The sequence below is a fragment of the Cyanistes caeruleus genome, chromosome 3 (assembly GCF_971803275.1).
Source record: "Cyanistes caeruleus chromosome 3, bCyaCae1.hap1.1, whole genome shotgun sequence".
Taxonomy (NCBI): Eukaryota; Metazoa; Chordata; class Aves; order Passeriformes; family Paridae; genus Cyanistes; species Cyanistes caeruleus.
This window is the reverse complement of record NC_141703.1, coordinates 14,646,672-14,667,251: the sequence shown is the minus strand read 5'-3', so window position 1 is coordinate 14,667,251 and position 20,580 is coordinate 14,646,672. Positions and strand designations below refer to the sequence as shown.

Here is a 20,580-nt window from a genome sequence, read left to right as displayed (position 1 = left end):
CCATACTTTAAGTAAAATAATACCATTTGCTGGTTTGATTCCATTCATCTTCAATAAAAGTAAGTTCCTAAATGAACATCATCTTTTTAAATCAAGGTTTCAGGTATATTTCAGAATCTCAACAGTTGCAGTTATGGAAGGAAAAATCAGTGTTTTTGTACAAGTACATCTTGACTAATGTATGTCTTTAAACACAAGCATCACAGAATCAGAGAATACCCTGAGTTAGAAGGGACTCATTACAGTCATTGAGTCCACCTCCTGGCCCTGCTCAGGATACTCCAAGAACGACACTATGTACCTGAAAACATTGTCCAAATATTTCTTGAACTCAGTTATGGTTCATAACCAAGTAGTTCAGTTACCTTTCATCCTTTAATATACTCATATATCTCCTAAACTTCAGAAATAATTTGTGTCTGTGCCTGTGGGTTGGCCTGCTCTAGTGTGTATCCACTGTGCAGTTGTCGTGTGCTGCAGAAAACTTGGACTCTGAATTGTGAGTGTGTGTCTATGGCCAATAACTTTCATAAGGCACCTTTTGGAACTTACCTTAGCTTTCAATTTCTGTACTTTCATTTTAAAAGAATGTACTGGTTTTCTCTCTACAAAATAAAGGCAGAAAGTGTATGTCATTGTGTGATGTATTATATAAAATTAAGGCTTCTAGATTTCATTATGCACCTCGGAGTTAATTCTGTCTTATGAACCATCAGGGCTGGATTGCAAGCGCTGGAGAAGAAAGAGAGCATGAGATAAAACTCTCAGAGATAAGGGAGTTCATATGGGGTTATTAATGGACAATTCCAAATCTGCCTGCACTAAAATGTCAGTAATTCTGCATTTAGAATTACTGTAATTTAGAAACCTGTTAGTACCAGTAGAACCAGAGTATTTACAGCTATCACTTGGGCTTGCTTACAGCAAAGTTCTTTGTACTGGAAATGTCTTTAGGCTTAAATAAGGAAGCCATAATACCAAGCTGTAAAACTCTCAAGGTGTATGCAACAGCGTGTGAAGTGATGAAAGAAGCCAGTTGGGGAAGGAATTAGTCACCCATCCTAATATAAAGACAACCACACTACCATCTGGTTTTTTGTTTGTTTTAAATGTTTGAAGCAGGTATATTAGGGACAAATGCCACCTTTGTGATGCTAATAACACCCATAAAATCCTCATCTGCAACACTGATAAAGTCAAGCTCTTCTCTTAGAGAAAATAACCATCCTGTCTAGTGTTTGGCTACTTCTTGAATGAAGAATATAGATCACATATATGAGTATCTAGATGGAGAGGCTTGTAGTACATAAATCAGATGTCTGCCAGCTTAACTGACCAAATACATTTTAGCAGTGCCTCTAGAAAGCAAGTAAGCTTTCAGGTAGGCAAGCATTTTAAACATCTTAATGTGAAGTTTTTAAAGTACAGGACACATGTAGGTAAGGTCTGTGAATGTTGGATTACCCTGTTCATTTCACTGAGCAGTTCTGACTGTAGCATAATGTGTGGGCATATTGGGTTGTGCTTCCAGTTTAGGCTTTGCAGCCACTTCTTAGCATTGATGCATCTCTGGCTTTAAATGCTGTGTCCCTCTCTAGAAAAACATTCTACTTATTCTGAGTCCCTCTATTACTTCTACCAGATATTAGATCAAATCCCAATAATCCCAGTGAATCAGCCAAAATGTTCTCTGATCTCATTCACATCTGGACACCATTGATATCAGGAGGAAGTAGTGCCTCTAGCTGTCTGTATTAGGGTATTCCCAAACCAATGCAGAAGGCCAGCTGGGCTTCTGGGGGAGTGAAGGCAGTCCAGAAGTAAAGTGTTAGAAATAATGCTTTTATAAATGGCCTTTCTGATAGAGGAACTTAAAATCTGCAAGTGGATATATGCCAGTGCTATTCAACTTTTTTCTTTTTTTTTTTTTCTTTTATTTTTAGATCACCTTTTGCTGCTGTCACAGATTACTCAGTAACAAGAAATAATGTCATACAACTCTGTCTGGAACTAACAACAATAGTACAACAGGTATGAGACAGTCTGCTTAGCAGTTTATTTTTTCCTGAACTGTAAATGACTATTATCTTCTTCCCATAATTTTGTTTTACACTGGCTTTATCATTGTCCAACCAAAATAAGGGAATACTAGTATTCAGTAAATGCTTTTTAAAAATTTTTGGGTCTAGTTTGTGTTGTGCTGTGTATGTGGCTCTGCATATCTCAGCAGTAATACTCATCTTGAGTTCTCCAGTATAATATAATCAATATAAAATGAGATATCTACGTGATAATTTGCATATTTAATTTCTTATATTTTGTCTTTAAATTTTATTTGCCTGTCTGGTTCAAAAGATCTGTATATATTGGACTTTGGTAATCCACTCTTTCATAAAGTTAATGTCATCTAGACACCTGTTGACACATGTTCCCATGAGAGGGTTAGAATATTTTGATTATATTTTTGCACATCCTACCTTCAAAAGATCCAGAAGTAGTTACTGAGAAGCACTTGCTTAATGAGTTTCACTGGGGAGTGCAAACCTGAGAACCTTCCCCATCCTTCTGTGTGTGGGTTAGGTCTGTCTCTGTGTTTGTCTGTTGTTCTGCTGAGCTGTAATGTCTCTTTGCCTCCAAGCAGAAGTTTGAGGGATTGTTTGCACTTGAGAAGGTAGAGTGGAGAAAAAGGGAGAGAGTGGGCTAGGTAGGAGCATTGAGGAGACTTTCTCTGGTTTTCACAAGCATCACTCCAAACTAAAAACAATCAAACTTCTGACCCAGCTGTCCAGACTGGTCATTTTCCACAGTAGCTGTGCATCACTGTCTTTAGATAGTTTTTAGGTGAGGGAAAGAGCCACCTGATCAATTTTCATGTGTCCCCTATTAATGAGAAGGTGATAAAGTAGCAACCACAGCAATATTTCCCAGGAATTAGGTCAATATCAATTCATCTTACAAATCCATCCCTATCCATGATACTGCTAATTCACCATGGTGTAGGTTGATATTTCTCTATGTATATTTTTCAGCGTGAATGAGAGTAAATGTTACTATTTAATACCCTTGGAGAACAGCATTTTTACAGTCTCCTTAAACAGCATAATTCTGCAATCAGAAAGCAGTTCATGAATCCATACTTTGAAGTCAAAAGGAGCATTTATGACCCTAAATTTAAGCATGTACTGAAATTGAAATGGGCTGTATTCAGAAGGAGGATAATGAAAAATTCCATTAGTAGTCTTAAACACGTGGTTTGAGCTCTACTTAAAACAAATACATTCCAGTGTAGCATTTCAAAATGTCTTAGCTGCTGGTTTTTTTTATGCTCACTGAACTCATTATGCTTTCTTATGGCTGTAAATGAAATCTTTCAATATCACCTTATCAGGTGTTTTTTCTGTCTCAGAATCTTGTTCTCTTTTGTATGCAAAGTATTTTATAGTACCTTACTGGCTTATTTTTTTTGATGAAAAATCTACAGGAGGCAATGTTGTGGTTTTTCTCTTTAACAGTAATGAGTAGCTTCTTATAATACTTAAAGGTTTATACAAAGTATACAGTCTGTACATATTTTAATACATTTGAAATTTTAAGACTTCTATAAAATTTAAAAATAGAACGTCAGTAGCTGCGCTCCATCAGGATTTTTTTTACATTGTTTAAGTTACAGTCAATGTTCAGATTTATTAACCAAAATGAAAAAAATGATTCTTTAATCAAGATGAAGAATAAAAAGCCTTAAACTTAAGGTCGCTTCCTTGAATTGTTTGCTCATTTTGAAGCTAATTGTAATATCATGTTTCTTCATAGAACTAAATGATATTGGGTTGTGTCCCCCTTATTATCAGAGTTAAATGGATAATGAAACAAAATTACAGTATTGCATCACTCTTATAAGGATGAAGTCTAAGAAAACATATTGAGTGTCTATGTTTCAACCTATAAATAGTTAGAAAAGTTGAAGTTAGGAGACAGATTTTGGAATAAAATGTGAGAAGACACATGCTTTATTTTAGCTATGAAGTTTTCTATGTGTGTTGCACATTGCCCAAGGCCTGACAGGCCAGTGTGCAGTGGATATTTGCCAGTGGGAGCAGGTCCCTCAGACCACTGCAAGTTATTACTGTAGCCTGCATTAATCATCTGCTTCTATGCAGCTGCTTTATTTTGGCTTAGGTATTTTTTCCCCCCCTTAGGATTTTAGGATATTGTTTCACAGCCTCTTCCTGCAGGTTTTGACTCTTAATACTGTCCTCCTTGCTGATGGCTTCTCTAATTCCGAGCTTGTGTTCTTATTCATTTTTATAATAAACTCTTTCCTTGCAGAAAAACTGGAGGGGAAGGAAAAATGGGTCTAAAAAAACAAACAAATCCATGAGACTATTATGATTTTTGCTACCATTTCCTTGAACTCTCTCTCCTACACATATCTGCCTCTCTGTAGGAATTGAAGGCTGAGCACTATCTGTACTTTCTGTTTCCTCCACTATGTATAAAAAAGGCCTGTTCTTTCTTCATAGTACAGGATAGATGTTAAAGGACTATGGGTGAACAGGTTGCATGGGTGTGTGTGAGATTGTTTGGGTTGGGCTTTGTTTCTATTTGGTTCATTCATTAATTTAGATGTGTCTCGATAGAATTGTTCCAGTCACAAATGCCTAACAGGAAGAACATGAGAGAATGTCTTGATGGTGTTCATGAAAGTCTTGTTGTTGACTTAGATAGTTAGGTTATTCAGCTACAGAGGATGCCAAGAGCTGGTCCTTTTGAGTGTGCTCATTTTGGTTTAGAAAGGTAGCAGTAGCTACACTGATAACTTCAAGGAACTGAAGATTTCTTGCTTTCTTAGGTAATCTGTAGATAGCTTTTATTATCATTCTCAATGCTCTTATTCTCAGGAATTCATTAAGGTTTCACTAAAGTAGCTTTCTTCTTTAGAATTGAAACCCTGGAAATCTTGGGAATATCTGAAAAGTCTAATTTTGTATTGACTTCGTAAGGTACCATATGATTAAAGAAAACTTTGCTGCCTAACACACTATTTCTTTTACTGCTCTTTGATAGTGATCATTAGTAGCCCTCATCGCATGTTTTTTACTTTCCTTAATCAGCTTTCACAATGATTTGCAGTGTTTATTTAGTTTTAAAACCACTGATGTTTATCTTGCAGCTTTAGTATCTTGTGGGATTTACTTGGGAGTATGCTCCAGTAGAAGCATAGCTGTAGGCCTGTAAATACTCCTTTAGAAAAGCTTCACTGCATTTAATTCTCTGCCTAAAGACCTTTTTGAAGAGCTGTGGTGGAAGCAATGCTGTGTAAGCAGGGTGGAGATGGAGAGCAGTCCTTGGCTGACATGGATCTGTCTCGCATTGCTGCCACAGAGCACACTTCTGACATCAGCCTGTCTCACAGCAACTTTTGGAGGTAACCTCAGGTTTTGGATGACACAGAGTGAGGACCCGAGTGATGAAATTTGTGAGGTGGCAGCCAGGGTGGAAGATAACAAGATAATCCTACACAAATGCACTGTCCGGACTTTATGGGCACCTGTGATTTTGTGCTAAAAGCTGTGCTATAGAGCACACAGAAGTGCTTGTGCACTGCTTCTTGTGAGAGGTTTGGAAATCTTTTCCCATTTAAAGGCATTTGAGATACACAAAAGAAAGTGTCCATATATCCCTTGCCCAATGGATGCACTCCCCATCCCAGGGGATATTTCTGTTGGACTTTCAGCCATAGCTATTTTTCAAATAAAAGATACGGAAAATGATCCCAAATTATTTCTTGGGCAATGCACTATTTTTTTATGTCATTGTGGGTTTTGTAATCAGATGGCTGTAAACTCAAAAGAGGGATGTTTCAAATGTTGAGTTTCACTGAGAAATGTAAGTTCAGGCTTGTTTTCCAGTTAAAAGGATAAAATGGAAATTTACCTTCTTAGCTCCCTTGCTCTGACTCAGAATCCAAATGCAGTAATATGAAGTGGTTCTATTCACTTGTTAAGGACGATATCAAATTCATGAATGAAGAAGAATAATATCTTGAGTACCAGCCTTACAAATCTCTCATATAATCTTTTCTATCACAATTCTTCACTTTTGTTTTAAGTCCTAATTATTAAGGACTTTAAGGGCTCACTAAATATAGCTTAACATTTAAAATTTCAGGTCATACCAAATTGCTAATTTCCTCAGGAATCTTTAGTTAATAAAATGGTTTTAATAGTTTAGTGATGTAAAGCTTTGATTGGATCATCGTTAAAATTGCTTTGCGCCTGTAGAGATTTTCAAAGCAACTTGTGTTTGCTGGAGACAGTTTCATATTAAATCTTAAAGTTTTTTATTTACATTTTTAACATTATTCTTTCCACCCCAACTTTATTACCAAATACTTGCAGAAAAAACTTCATTAGCCTGTTGTGGTAATAATCCCTTCCTTCCCCTTTTTTAGATAAAAGTGCTTTATGATGAGGAAGCCACATTCTTGAAGTTTTTTTATATGTATACATAGCACACTGTTTATACAAAATGCCCCATTTTTGGTAAGTGTTCAAGTAAGGGGCAAGTGTAGAAGTAGGCAGCTAGATAGATGTGGGGGAAAGTTATAACTAAATAGCCCCCCTTGAAAACCATTCACAGGCAATATCTGCCTATATATATGAAATCAAAAGGGTCTTCATATCTGAGTACTGTAACTCACTGTAAGTAATGCTGGCAGGAATTGAGATTCACCTTGTATCCTTCACGTGCTGCTCTTACACAAGATTTTCTGCTGTAGGGGTTTCAAAGCAGCTCTCAGTAGTGGTGTTTCAGGATACATATTGATCTTATTTCAGTTATTTTCTTCACTTTTAAAAGTCAGTGTGTAATGCATATAATGTATATATAGTCAAAAGTAGAGACTAAAGGATTGTGGGAAGCATGAAACTATTATTTGTTTACAAGAAGCTATATCAAAGTAGTTTCAATTTATGCTCTCTAACAATGTTTTTCTCCTTTCCATAGTAGAGTAGCTTATTTTTCTTAAAGCACACTTTTATGGAAAATTTCAGATGTAATGTAATGTAATGTAATGTAATGTAATGTAATGTAATGTAATGTAAAAAGTGCCTAAGGTACACTGATGCCTTTTTCTGATTCTGGTAATTTGTTTCTGCTTTTTGATTATACAGTTTTTTTCCCACTTGAAATGGCTTACTTGTATATGTATTCTCTTTTGATGTAAGTTTTGAAGTGCCTTTTGGAATGGAATTAGGCATGGAATAGCTGAAAGATTAAAACATTAATAATAGTCTCTTGGGGAACTAATTTGATGACTCATTAGTTGTTACTGAGATAGGTGCTGTAAAGAGGCATGGGGTTTTCTTCCTAAAGTTGTGTACTGCTTATATGTCTGTGATGTGACATTTTCAAAGTAGCTTATGAAGCTGCCACCCTAAAAAGGTGAATTTGTTTTCTTTTCCATTCTTAGAGAAAGTAACTTCTTTTCCTAGGGATGGAAGGAAAAAAAAAAAAACCAAAACCAAAGACCACCAAAATACTCGATGTTGCTTAGTATGTAAAAAACTTAATGACCAGAAAGCAAAAAAGAGTTTGTATTGGCTTGTTCTGTTATTTTTAGGCTTTTTTTTGTTTGTTTGCTTGCTTTTCTTCCAGATTAATGACTGAACATGAGGGAAAAGTGAAATATAAAGCAGAATAATTTGTGAAAAAAGAGTAGTCTTTTTGACAGGGAATTTGTTGGTAAACCAACTACAGCTGTTAAATTTTTCCAAGAAATGGAGCTTGAGTGAATCAAGGTGACAGTGAAGGAGTCAGAGACTTTGGAACCCTCTCATGGAACCACGTGCTGAAAGTAGCAGAAAGTTGGTGAAAACTGAGATAAAGTGCAGACAGGAGAAAAAATATGGTTTTGTATCTCATGTTTCTTTAAACAAAAGGTTGTTGTTTTGTTTTTTTTATTAGACTGCTGTGGGCACTGTGTCTGTGCGCACTAAGTGGCATCACAGTCTCTATCTGAGTAGAGGCACGTGGAGGATATGCCACACTTACTGTGTAATTCTTTATAAATGGTAAATTTCATGATTAATGATGATGTAGTGTGTTGGTCATATCAGTAGAAGTGAAGCCTGAGACTCTGCATTTCTTTTACTTGGGAAACCAATCTCCCTTCCCAGAGGCAAGGCAGTCTCTGTTACCAGGTACAGTGAAGCGAGATTCCAGTTCAGTACAGTGAGTTACAGAAACCACATGCTCTAGGAGCTGGTAAGAGCCTTAAGCATAAATATGTGTAGGGTCTATCTTTATTTCAGGAATATGTGTGTTTGTTTGCTTAAATCCATTACTAATACATACATTTCAGATGATCCAATATGAAACATTGAAATTGTAGCTGAGCCTGGAATGCCGTCTACCTAAATATTGCTACTTTTTTTCAGTTCAGTTAATTTATTTTTTTCTATTGGCAGAATAACCATCTAGACAAATATAAAACATGAAATATTTTGCTGCGGTTGTGTTTTTAAAACCAGAATTATTTACCATGACAGTTCTAGAGGAAAAGCAGAACTGAAAAATTAAGAAGTTATATACTTCTAAATTGTCTTGGAAATGACATTGAAAACTTAAGAAATGCACAGTGCATTGTGCTACAAGCCCTATTTTTCATGCCAATAATAAAATAGTTTTGAATGTATGAGGCTTATTTAGAGGTGTGGGAAGTGTTTTGACTTTGTTTTTTCTCGTTTGGATGGACAATTTTTTCATCAATTCCAGTCTCTCATCTGCTGATAGTTTCAGTGGATTCTTTTTGCCTGCTGAGAATGTCACCGAGTAGAGAAATCATCTGAGCAGCTGAAATTTGACTTAGACCATGTAAGCCCTTGGATTTTGCAGGATATATGAGCAAGTGTCAGTGATTTTAGTTGATGCTGAAATACTGGCTATGGTTTCTGACTGAATAGTGTACTGGCTCATTTTAGAAACAAGGAAGAGGTGTAACTCTCTACATGTAAAGTAAGAATTAATATGTGACCAGATCCCTAAGGAGAGCAACATGATGTCTTTTACAGAAGGGAGAAATAATTGGAAATGGAAAATTACTTCGGAAAGATAGAATAAAAGAGCTTAGTGTACCCATTGCATCTCTCTTAATCCAGCAAGCAATTTTTCCCAGTAGCTGCTTGGTCTGTGGGTGATTTATGTAAGTTGTATTAAATTTCTACATGAAGTATTCTGTTACTATGGTGATAGGTGCCACTCCACACAGATTGTTTAAATAAAATTAAAGCAATTCTTTGTACTCAGTAAGCTTGGTAATTGCTATTAGTTTGTACACAAGGGTTATGAACTTAGAGTACTGCAGGTTTATTGCATTTTCAGGGAAAGGCTCTAGACTTCTAGAAGCATGTGTGTAGGTTGCATAAGAAATGTCCTTTTATTGTAGCATTTATTTAGTAGCTTGCATTGTATTTTCCCAATAGAGATTTTTTCCTTCTCCTCATACTATGATGCCTGCTCACCATTCTGCTTTCTCCCACCTCTCTCCCTTCTTATGCACATTTCCAGTGGGGGAGGACAGAGTGGGTTCTGCAGGTTCAAATGAGTTCTGGCTTCAGTGTGGAAGGAAAAGGAATTAATTATAATAGAATGAGGATGCTATAGACCCAGTGGCAAGAAACTGCAGGAATTGAATAACTGTAGCATAAGTGAGAAGGAAAGCCAATATTTCTGAACGGCAGTGGGAATAAAATCGACAGGATTTGTGTGGGAAGGAAAGAGGAGTTGAAAATGGCACCCAGGTTGTGAGCTTGTGGGACATAAGGTGGTGGAGCTGTTGACAGAGATAGGGAAAGAAAGGGGGAACAGGGAGTGTTTGGGAAGAAACGTGATTTCAGCGCTTCAGCATCCTGTGTTAAGGCTGGCGGCAAATATCCAGAAGGAGATTCTGAACTGTGAATGTGAACAGAAGGGCTGAGAGATCTGTGACTCATCCATACAGAGATGATAATTAAAGCAGCATGATTTTAGGAGGCTGCTGAGCAATAGGGAAGAGGTTGCAGAAAAGGGGAGAGTTGAGGATAGAGCTCCCTGGGACTGTCGCAGTTGAGACAGCCATAATGGGAGACTTTTTGAGCAGCTCAGTGGAAAGATAGTCATGGAAATAGTATATTTTGGGATGGTTACTTAGAAATACAGATTAAAATACTGTTAAAATAAATTTTAATGGTGTCTGTGTAGTATTAAAAATTAATTTTGTGTGGCAGCAGCCAAGGGTTACCTGTGCAAGCACTGGGTGTTGTATAGCTCAGAGGAGCTTGCTATTGCATTTTAGTTAAGTAAGAGACAGAAGGAAGGTATTTACTTTCCCCTTCTCTCTGTTCCAAACATTTGTAATTTTCAGTGTCCCCAAGGCCCATACCTTTTGTATCCAATGACCTGCTAGACCTCTAAAAATATAAGATGCTGGAAAGCACATGAGGAAACTGCTGGCTCTGTCATGCTCTTATTTCTTAGCATGTTGCCAGAGGAGAATGTTACCTGCTTACCAGCTTCTGTAGCTTTTGGGGCATTTAATTTTTTTTTATTCCTTGTACTTTTAAAGGGGAGTTGGAGGAGGGGGTTGAACAGAGCTGTATATCTGTCATTTTGTGCTCTATTATTCCACTAATTACCCAGACATACCTGTAATAACAGTCTAAGCAGGGTTCCATAAAATCCATCAGTTTTCTAATCATCATGCTCTACAGAACACAGCATTTTGTCAGATCAAACCATACCCTGGGCTGCTTCAGAAGCAGGTTGAGGAAGGTGATTCCCCCACTCTACTCTGCTCTTGTGAGATCCCACCTGCAGTGCTGCATCCAGCTCTGGAGTCCCTGTGTGAGAAGGATGTGGATCTGTTGGAACAACTCCAGAGGACATCACAAAGATGATCAGGAGGCTGGAGTGCCTCTGCTATGAAGACAGGCCAAGTGAGCTGGGATTGCTCAGCTGGGAGGACAGTGCTCCAGGGAGGCCTTAAAAGCTGGCTTCCAGTGCCTAAAGGGGGCTACGAAAGAGCTGGAGAGGGACTTTTCACAAGGGAATGTAGTGACAGGACAAGGGGGAATGGCTTTAAACTGAAAGATGGCAGTTTTAGATCAGACATTGGGAAGAAATTCTTTAGTGTGAGGGTGGTGAGGCACTGCCACAGGTTTTGTGGATGCCCCATCCCTGGCAGTGTTCAAGGCCAGGCTGAATGGGGCCCTGAGCAACCTGCTCTAGTGAGTGGTGTCCCTGCTCATGACAGTGGTATAGGAACTAGATGATATTTAAGGTCTCTTCCAGCCCAAACCATTCCAGGATATCATTTAAGTCTACTCTTTCAAGGCTGTCATTGTTTATTCCTGTCATCACCTGTAATAGATATATTTTCCATGTATTTTCTAATTAGTGAAAGGCTCAATGAACTCAATCTGTTTTATCCTTGTACCTGATTGGAAACTACGTACCAATGCCTTTGTCTGAGAAAAGTGATAAAGGATAATAATGAATGAAAGTAGACTAAAGGTTATAAAATTTTTGCCACTTTCACATGTTGGCCGAGCTTTAGACTTTGTCATCATTATTGTTGAGAACTTCTGTGAGAACCATCAGTGACTACTCCAGCAAACCTCAGTCTTGTGGTTTATCCTTTATTACAAGAATAAATTCTTGTTATAGCTGAATTGGGCAGAATTCAAACCAAATTCAAACCAAATAAGCCCTTCTAGAGCCAAAGGCGAATTCCCTAGACCTAGTGACACTTGAACAGGCACCTTGAAGCCAGAACAACTTACTTTGCAGTACTGAGACTGAAGGGGCTGGAAGTTATGATCTGGGCATTCTCAAGTTAATTATTTTTTATTGTTGCTAAGTAGCAAGACTGACAGATCATCCATTTGGCTTACACTGCTATTAAAGTATTCAGTTACAGTTTTAATCAATTTGAGAAGCAAAGGGATTTAAAGGATGATTTGGCTTAATTCCAACCAATGGCTACATTCCTCAAGAGAGTTTTATGCCAAAGGTTTGGCAATTCATGACAGTCTGAAACCTCTTTTAAGCAATCATGTAATTAATTATTTTTGTTACAAATAGAAAACTTGAGTTGCGTAGATTAGAATATTTTACATGACTTGAAAAACAATGGTGACAACAATTCTATCAGACATGTTTTTAAGCAGTAGGTAAAATCTAGCTGGTGCCCTCTTAAAACTAGACATGGAAGATGAGTGGGATTTCTCATGCATTTTCCAGGTAATTTTATTATCACTTTTAAAATGGTGTTCCTTACACAATTACCTGCATATCTATCTGCAGCCTATTGGAAAAAGCCAGTGCAATGTTCACAAACATACATATGTATATTGGCTTCCTGTAAATTCAGTTGGACTGCAGAGAAAAGTAAATGAAGAAGTGAAGAAGCTCCACCACAGCATCCTAAAAGCTACCCAGAAAATTAATGGTTTCATGGCAAGCTCTTGCTCTACTCAAGTTGCTCCACTTGAATTATTAACACAGCCTTCTTTTTTAGGCAATGCTACTATCATAGGAATTTACAAAGGACATTTTTGGGTTAATATGTTACCTGACAATTGTGACATTTGGGATTTGTTCCTGAAAATCATGTAGTCTGCTTCCATATATGGAACTGTACCAGTTCTGCCTAGGAATTTGCCTTGCCTTATAGGAAAAAATAAATTTGGATGGCTACATATATGTGAGCAACTAAGGCATTCTGCTGAACAAGAAAATAAAATGAAAGGAGTCTATTCCATCTCTTGGGTACTCTGATCTAAGGAGTGCTAGAAATGCTGAAATGTTGGTAAAAGATTTAATACAGATATTTCTGCTTTTCTCCCTTTTTGTATCCATTAACTGTTTCTATGTATGTATTTTATTTTTTGAACTAGCATAATTTTATTCTGAAGTTATGGAGTTGTCAGGAACTTAAGACTGCCAAGAAGAGTGCAGTGCATCAGCTGCCTGGAATACATTGCAAAACCATGAATAATAATAATGGTTGTAATACTGGTAATAATGATGGAAAGTTTTAAGATTATAGCCTGCAAGTATCCTGAGAGAAGTGTTTGACAGGTAATTGCAATAGGTAATTTGACAGGTTGCCAACCTGGACTTGTAAACCAGATCATATAGATGCAAAAATAGAAATGTTTTCTGTGGAATATTTATCCCACAGTTATAGTACTGCAGAGCTGCATGAACATTTTTTATCTGTGGGACATGGGAGCAGTAGGGTGAGTTGGCTGTCTGTATCTCAGTTCTTCACATTTTGAGTTGAGATTTAATCAATGTGGTTGCAAAGAAAACAAAGAACAAGAAAAGTACTAGTGTAATTAACTGATCCCATTTCCCACTTCTGTGAGATGCTAAGACAAATGTTTAAAAAGAAAGTGGTAATGCTGAGGATAGAAGGAAAAAAAAAAAAAAGGAAAAATAAAGCATCATAAACACTGCTATATTGTCTCATGTCTGATTTGTTCAGCAATGTCTGGGGTAGGATGGGTGAGATGTGTACATTTTGGAGTGTTGTCACCAGTCAGTGCTGTTTGATTCAGTTTAATTTAAACATCCTTAGCAGTTATTCCTTATGACATCATGGTAAGATCTGTGCAGATACAACTTAGAACTTTTTTTTAGAGGCCATGTTTGGTTATGAAGGTCAGAACTTCTGGAAGAAATAAGTAGTGCCTCTCAGATACAGTACAGTGTAGGTCCTGCTAGTCTCTTAAAATTAGGTTTTGAAATTATACTGGGATTGAAAATGCAGAAGAACCCTTTACTTTATTTGTAGGGTTTGTTCATGGTTCTCTTATCTTCCTCCCTTTTTGCTTTCATTTTTTTTCTTCCAATTTTGGAGCTCTTGTTTCTCTTCTTTTAGGATTTTAGCCTAATTCCAGCTGGGTGACAAAGGTCCCTTTTGCTGCATTTATGCACTGCTGGGAAGAGTTACCATGAAGATCTGATATTAGTCATAAAGTTGTTCCATCATATTTCCCTTTTATTTCTCTCCTTTTTCTCGTGGATGATACTCTGCCATTTTTCTCCCTTAAAGTACTAATGACAATATTCGACTACATCTTCAAGAAATGTAAATTAACACAATTCTTTTTTTTTTCTTTATTAACAATGTGTGTCATTAATGTTTTAGAAAATAATCATTATTAGAAGATAACCATACAGTGTTTCAGCTGAAGTTTGGTTTGGTTGGTTAGAAGATCACATAACCTAGCTATACATAGAGTATGGCAGTGAATATATGTGCAAAGTTCAGAGAATTAACAGGTAGAAGTAATATATCTATCCTTCTTGCTGTAACTGTGCCTTTCAGTTCAGGGATAATCACAGTATTGGGTTAACTAAGTGAATAGCAAATTTTTAGCTTGTGTAGGAGTAAAGCTTGGTTGCAGGTTTTTGTGTGTATTCTTGCTTTTCTAAAGTAGAAAAAAGTTGATGTTAAACTTGCATATGATCTGTTTCTTACCTTAATTGCAATGTTTTGATATCCTAGTTAAACAGATATTAAAGAAAATCTTTCAGGAGGAATATATAGGCTTGTATGGAAGAAAAAGGCATTCTCCAGGTGTGGGTGGTATGCTACTAAGAATAAAAATTTATTTCTAATTGCATAGTTAGAGACTTTTTATAGTTCTCAAGTGCTTTAAGCTCTTTTAGGTGAAATGAAATGGGTATGAAAAAGCAATAACTGTAAATGGTAAAGGCCCCCAGTAATAAGCAGGCAGCCTACCATTCCACCCAAGGGAACTGTGGAGGGTGGCACAGTTGTCTGCAGAAAGTGGCATGTGGCTGTTGCTCCTGAACCTCCTGAAGCAGATTCAGCCCTCATCTCCAGGGATGGCTGCAGGAACTGGAAACAAGCTGCAGGGATCAGCTTGGTGACCTTTCCCTAGGTTTCTTTGAATCCTAGACTTCAGGGCTGCTCTGGGGTATACTGTCCTAGTTTTTGCCATTCCTGTACATATCTCAGAGTTCATGCTTGAATTATGTTCAGTTGGATGTCTTTCATGTATGGAAAAAGTGTATTTTGGAATTGTTTTTTGTACCTAAGTGTTGCGTTTGCTGTTCTCCAGTCTTTCTGTCTTTTATGGTTTACTGAATTGTTCATTTTTCTCTTGTCTGAATGTGAAGATGTAGTGTCAACAATATGCTGTTGCAATATGATGAACTTGTTTAGCAATTCCTCTACACAGACCCTGAATTTGTAGGGAATTGTGTGTTGAGGAGAGAGATTCAGGGTTAATCTATTCATAGACTGGATGCCTGAGAAATTTTCCACTTGTTTTACTATCTTTTGTGGATTCAGAAATATTTTAATCTTTTCATATGTAGTCTTGGTTTGTCAGGAAAAAGCATATTTCTTTAGCTTCCTTCATGATCGTGGGGGAAGTTTCAATTCAAGGATTTGCCAGTATTTCTCTGTTATTCACTGCTTTCTTGTTTGTAGTAAACCCCTATGGCATTTGAGAATCCAGAATTCTTCCCTTAGTAGTGAGACATCTCAAACAGTGTCCTCTTTAAACAGACTGCTTAAACTTACAGTAAACTCTTCCTATTACCAATAAAATTATTATGTCTGCTTAAAACCACTTTTTTTCCTTTAATGTAAATGTTGCAATATCTTCCTGCTATTTTTGCAAAATGATTCATGAGTAACCATGCAGAAAATAGATGTATCCAGATTGAAAATGTTACATGCCCTCCCACAAATAACAATGAAATGTGTGTTTTGCTACTAAGATTACAAACACTTCATTGATGTCGGCATATCATGAAATGTGTTAGATTTTCTTTCCAGCTATACTTACTGGCAAATGTTTCCTGAATGCCAACAGCTGTTATTAGGAAAATGCTCCCTGATCAAACCTGCTGCTTCTGCATAGGTGGCTTTATATAAAGCTTAAGAAAACATTGGCTTTTCTTGCCTAGTAACCCTTGGAGTGTTTCATGGATTAAAAGTTCTGTATTTTTGAAACAGTTGCATATAAAAAAGTTGGTTTTCTGGCAGGATAAACTGGTTTTAAAATGAAACATGAGAACTTAGTCACATTTTTAGTTTGGTTTGGTAGATAGGATATAAAGCATGTGTTCTAAACAGAGCTTGCAGTAATTACCACAAAGTTACAGCACCTGAATGAACTTAAGAGTCGTTCTTTCACCAATATTGGCTGTATTTCATGTGTTCTCTGTCTTGATAATTCAATTTCCTTATATCCATTGAGATTCTGGCCTGTCAGAAAAACTTCTGCAGTCCCAGCCTCCCATCTGTTGGTCTTGCTTATGGAAGCTGCCTCACATGTGCATGAGGTGACCAGAATGTACAGGCATCCCCAACAGGCTGTGTGTGCCTCAGGTTTCCTGTGGCCTTTGTGTTTTTGGGGTTTCTCCTCCCTCCTGTTCAGGGTGTTTTACAAACAATAAACTCCTCTTCCCCCTCCCACCAAGGTTTTCCTTCCCTTCTTCAGCAGTGTGCAAAACTGTCAGTTCAGCTCAGCAAGAATTGTTTGTCTCAGTCACTGAAGGCTGTTGCTGGTATCTCTGTTTTCTGTGTTACCACAGGTCATTTTTGTCCATGCCCTTGTGTGGTAGACATGTGACTAACTGGTGCGTGCCAAAAACGTGTAAAGTGGAGAGAGTGTTGTCTGTCTCAGGGAAGGAAGCAATGAGAACTAATGAATAGATATAAACATTTACAAGTATTTGCTTTCCTTTCAGTGGTAGCTTCACACTTTCTTTCCATTCTGTCTTTGAAATATTTTGATTTATCCAAAAGACTATTAATTTCGGTTCAGTTCTTCTAAGGATAAGTCAAGGAAGGGAAAATGATTGGACCAATTTAACCTGCTTTTTCTGCTTTACTTTTTCAGGATTGCACAGTATATGAAACAGAGAACAAAATTCTTCATGTGGTGAGTACGATTTGGATTTCTGATAACGAAGTTTGTACAGACCACATAGAACTTAAGAGCTGTGTGTTTTGTGCTTTTTGTATGTAGTGCCAGTTTGATAACTAACTGGACTGGGTATGACTGAGTGAATTTATGGAACTACTTGTGAGTAGGTCAGGAGCTTTGAAAAGGTTTGTGTTTGTCTGGCCCAGGTCCATCTGTTATTTGTAAACCATGATTAGAAGAGTAATGTTTTAAAAGGGCAGTTTTTGGAGAGATATGGTTGCTAGGCTTCTATGTGTGGTGGGTCTAGTAGTCACCCCAGGACACTTTGAAATCATTTGTGTTAGTGATATAGCTTAATTTATACAGCTTTATTCCTCATAGGAGTCTGGAGATAGCCTAATGATAGGAAAATTAATGCAATGTTTCCTTTTGAATTCTCAGCATAAATACAATAGTCTCTTCAGAGAATCTTTAGTGCTATTTATGTTAGATAAAGCAGATAGATGAAAGTTATTAGGACATCAGAAAACATGATGAGTTTGAAAGGCTAGTGCAGAGGGAGTCAAAAGCTTGAGTAAACCTTGTCTGAGAGCTGCACCCAAATTTTAGGTAAGTGTTTCATATTGTGGCTGAGCTTTAGTGAGTATTAAGTTAACCCACAGCTTGTTTCTAAAAGTTAGAAGTGAAGATAATCTCTTTAAGGGTGAGTAATGAATTAGTTTTATTTCACATTCATGTAGGTTTGGATATCTTACTGTTCTTATTACCAGAGTTTAAGCAACAAAATACTGCATTTCTTTAGGTGAGCTTCCCAGAAAATGTTGAAATACTTCTTTTTTGTTATTTATTTTATTCATAGTGTACCCATATGAAATGCTTGGCAGGCTGAATTCTGTAAGCTTTTGATGATTTGGTTTCACAGTGATGTGGAATAAAAAGTCTCCTTGTATTTTTAAGTTTCACTGACATTTTTTCAGGTGTGAGACATAAAGAATTAGCAAATTTAGTGAGGCTGACATCATCATCTATGCTAGGCTAACCTCTGCAAGTATTTAAGTAATAACATCTTTTATTACATAATCAAAGCAAAAGTTGAAGTGCTATGGGTTTGAAGTCTGTATATATAGCCTGGTTTCCAGAGCATGCTTGTCTGCTGTCAGAGCTGAGACTTCTGAAATCTTCTATATACATTATATAAGTTTTACAAATTGGCAGAAAGGATTGTAAAGGAAGCTTCCAGAATTTAGAAATGAGGAAGCATCACTTTATATAGTCATCAACAGACAATTTTGAAGAAACTGAGAGGGATTAATTTAAGATACATGAGAGCACAAAATTGAGACAGGTTTCAAAAGTTATCTTACAACATTCAGACTCTTGTAAGTTTTTTTCTTTAGTTTGCAGTAACTTCATTGTGATCACTGGTGGACATAGGTGTAACTGTAACTTCTGTGATTGCTGCTCAAGCTTGAAAAGAAACATGAGCACAAACAGAGTGTTGAATATCTTTGTGAAGCTGTGGGTTAAAAATGACCCTACATGGATTAAACAGGACTGTATATATGACAAGTAACTTGGATAATTTCTGACCATGTTGCATATCAGCTGGTCAGTGGGATTTGATTGGGACTGGGTCAGGGGAAAAGCTGACCAAAAGCAATTGGAGAAAGTGGTTAATCTGTGACTAAATAATTAAACTATGGCATTTGATATCATATTTTCAGTTTGAAAGGTAGTTTTTTACATGTGCAGGTGAAAAGGTTGATGATAGAAATGGAATTGAAAGCAGTCACAGCTCTGTCGAACCCTTTTCCTTGGAAGACAGAAATAGGTGTTGTGGATTTAGCCCATTAGATAATCTGAAGGAAGCAATTCAAGAGTAAAAATAAGGTTCTCTGATACAAGAAGAATAGCAGTAAATGGTGGAGAAGGCATAGAAGGAACCTTGAGTAAGAAATACTGAAAAAACTACGAAGGATTGAGAGGACATGTACATGGATGTTGTAGGAGGGAAAGTAAATTCTCTCTTTTTAAATTCTGAGATCACACTATTCCTAGTCCATTTTCAGAGTCCATTTCCCATCTGAAGTGGTGTTTGACCAGCATCCCATCCAGCTGCTTTTGAATGACAGATACAAAGCTGTGTTTGCTGAGGTGACTTAGACAAGATGTTGAATTCAAACCTGTGGGCTCATCCCATGTAATTTCATGTACCACTTTCTTTTCATGACACAAGGAAACAAGTTTCTCAAAAAAGTGAAAGGAAATTATTAACAATGAATTAGCATTTCATGCAGTTAGCATAAGGAAATTCTTATTTCAAGGTATTGCTCTTATTAAAGATTGAATTAAAATTTTAGGAAATCCTTCTTGCATAAGTAAAATAGAACTAGAGCTATGGAAATGTAAAAAAGAAAATAACTTAAAGGACAATTATGTACTCTTACTTGTGAGGACACCACAATATTTGCCACCTTAGGAGCAGACTATTAGATCAAAGTAGTAGATTCTTGTGTTCTGGGTTGAACATCTCCATTGTCCACGGAACAGAAAGAAGATTTTTTGGACTCATGCTGTGGTTCAGGGGCTGGAGCTCTGTGAGCACAGATCTCCTGTAGGGATGCTGCCCTGTTTCCCCTGGAGTGAGCCTGCTTTGTGCCAAATCGGGGAGCAAGAGGATGTGTGGGCACAGTGGGGATGTGAGACCATCCTTCTCCTGCAGTGCATGCAAGGAAACAACCCATCACCGAGTCTTCATGGCTGCCTCTAAAGCTCAGTAAAGTAGGCAAGGTCCTCAAATAAATGATTGATGGGTTTGCTTTAATTAGGTAAGCCCAAAACATAGTTCATGTGCTCATAGTCTAACAGCACTGAATTTTTTTGCAAACCTAATGAATGCCCTCTTTCCTTCAGAAGTGGGTGAACATGTGGAGATTGCTGAATCACCATGTCCACAGATAGCATGTTTCAATGTCAGTTAATGCATTCACATGTTAGCTTTCCAGGATTTTCATTTTAAGAAATGGTATTTTGTGGAGACAGAACTCAATAGCTGCAGCTTATATTCAAGGAAGAAATACTTTTGTTTTCTCCAAGCAATTTGAGTTTCAAATGCTTTAAAAAAGCATTTTGATTGTCACTTAGGGTATTAGGTTAGGCAGTAAACTAATCTGTGTTGTTCAAGTAAACACATAAAATGTATCTAAAGGAAAAAGGTCTGATTGAAAAATTATAAAGTTTTAGGATGAAATTACCTACTTGAACTTGTTTATTTCTTCTAAATGGAATTTCAAAGTGTATCTGGGGAAAATGTCTTTTTTTTAATTTTTTTTGTCCTGGAATTGTAGAAGTGTTGAAAATACTACTTCAAAGACAAGTACATTTCTTAAAGTTTTGGGGTTTTTTTTCTGTGATTTCATTCAAAGAAAGACTTGGTTTCTGTGGAACAAGAAGCATAAAACCACACATAAATAATGTGTTGGGTTTTGCTCATTAAAATTCTGAAATATTCATGAATAAAGAGAAATGCTTCGTATTTCTTCCACTGCATTTCTCAATGTGTTTTTTTCCCAGGTAGATTTTACTAAATAAGCAATATAATATATAGATAGTTAAATAATACTAC

At 36.9% G+C, this 20,580-nt stretch overlaps 1 protein-coding gene across 4 annotated transcripts in view; it reads left to right on the top strand.

Annotated features, from left to right (window-relative positions):
* Positions 1-20,580, top strand: part of CNKSR2 (connector enhancer of kinase suppressor of Ras 2) — a 207,617-nt gene that overhangs the window by 57,627 nt on the left and 129,410 nt on the right. For all 4 annotated transcript variants that reach the window (XM_086879915.1, XM_086879914.1, XM_086879917.1 and 1 more), the window contains exons 4-5: positions 1,944-2,031; positions 16,929-16,970. In XM_086879915.1, coding sequence (XP_086736041.1) covers positions 1,944-2,031; positions 16,929-16,970 — 130 coding nt within the window. The remainder of the gene's footprint in view (positions 1-1,943; positions 2,032-16,928; positions 16,971-20,580) is intronic.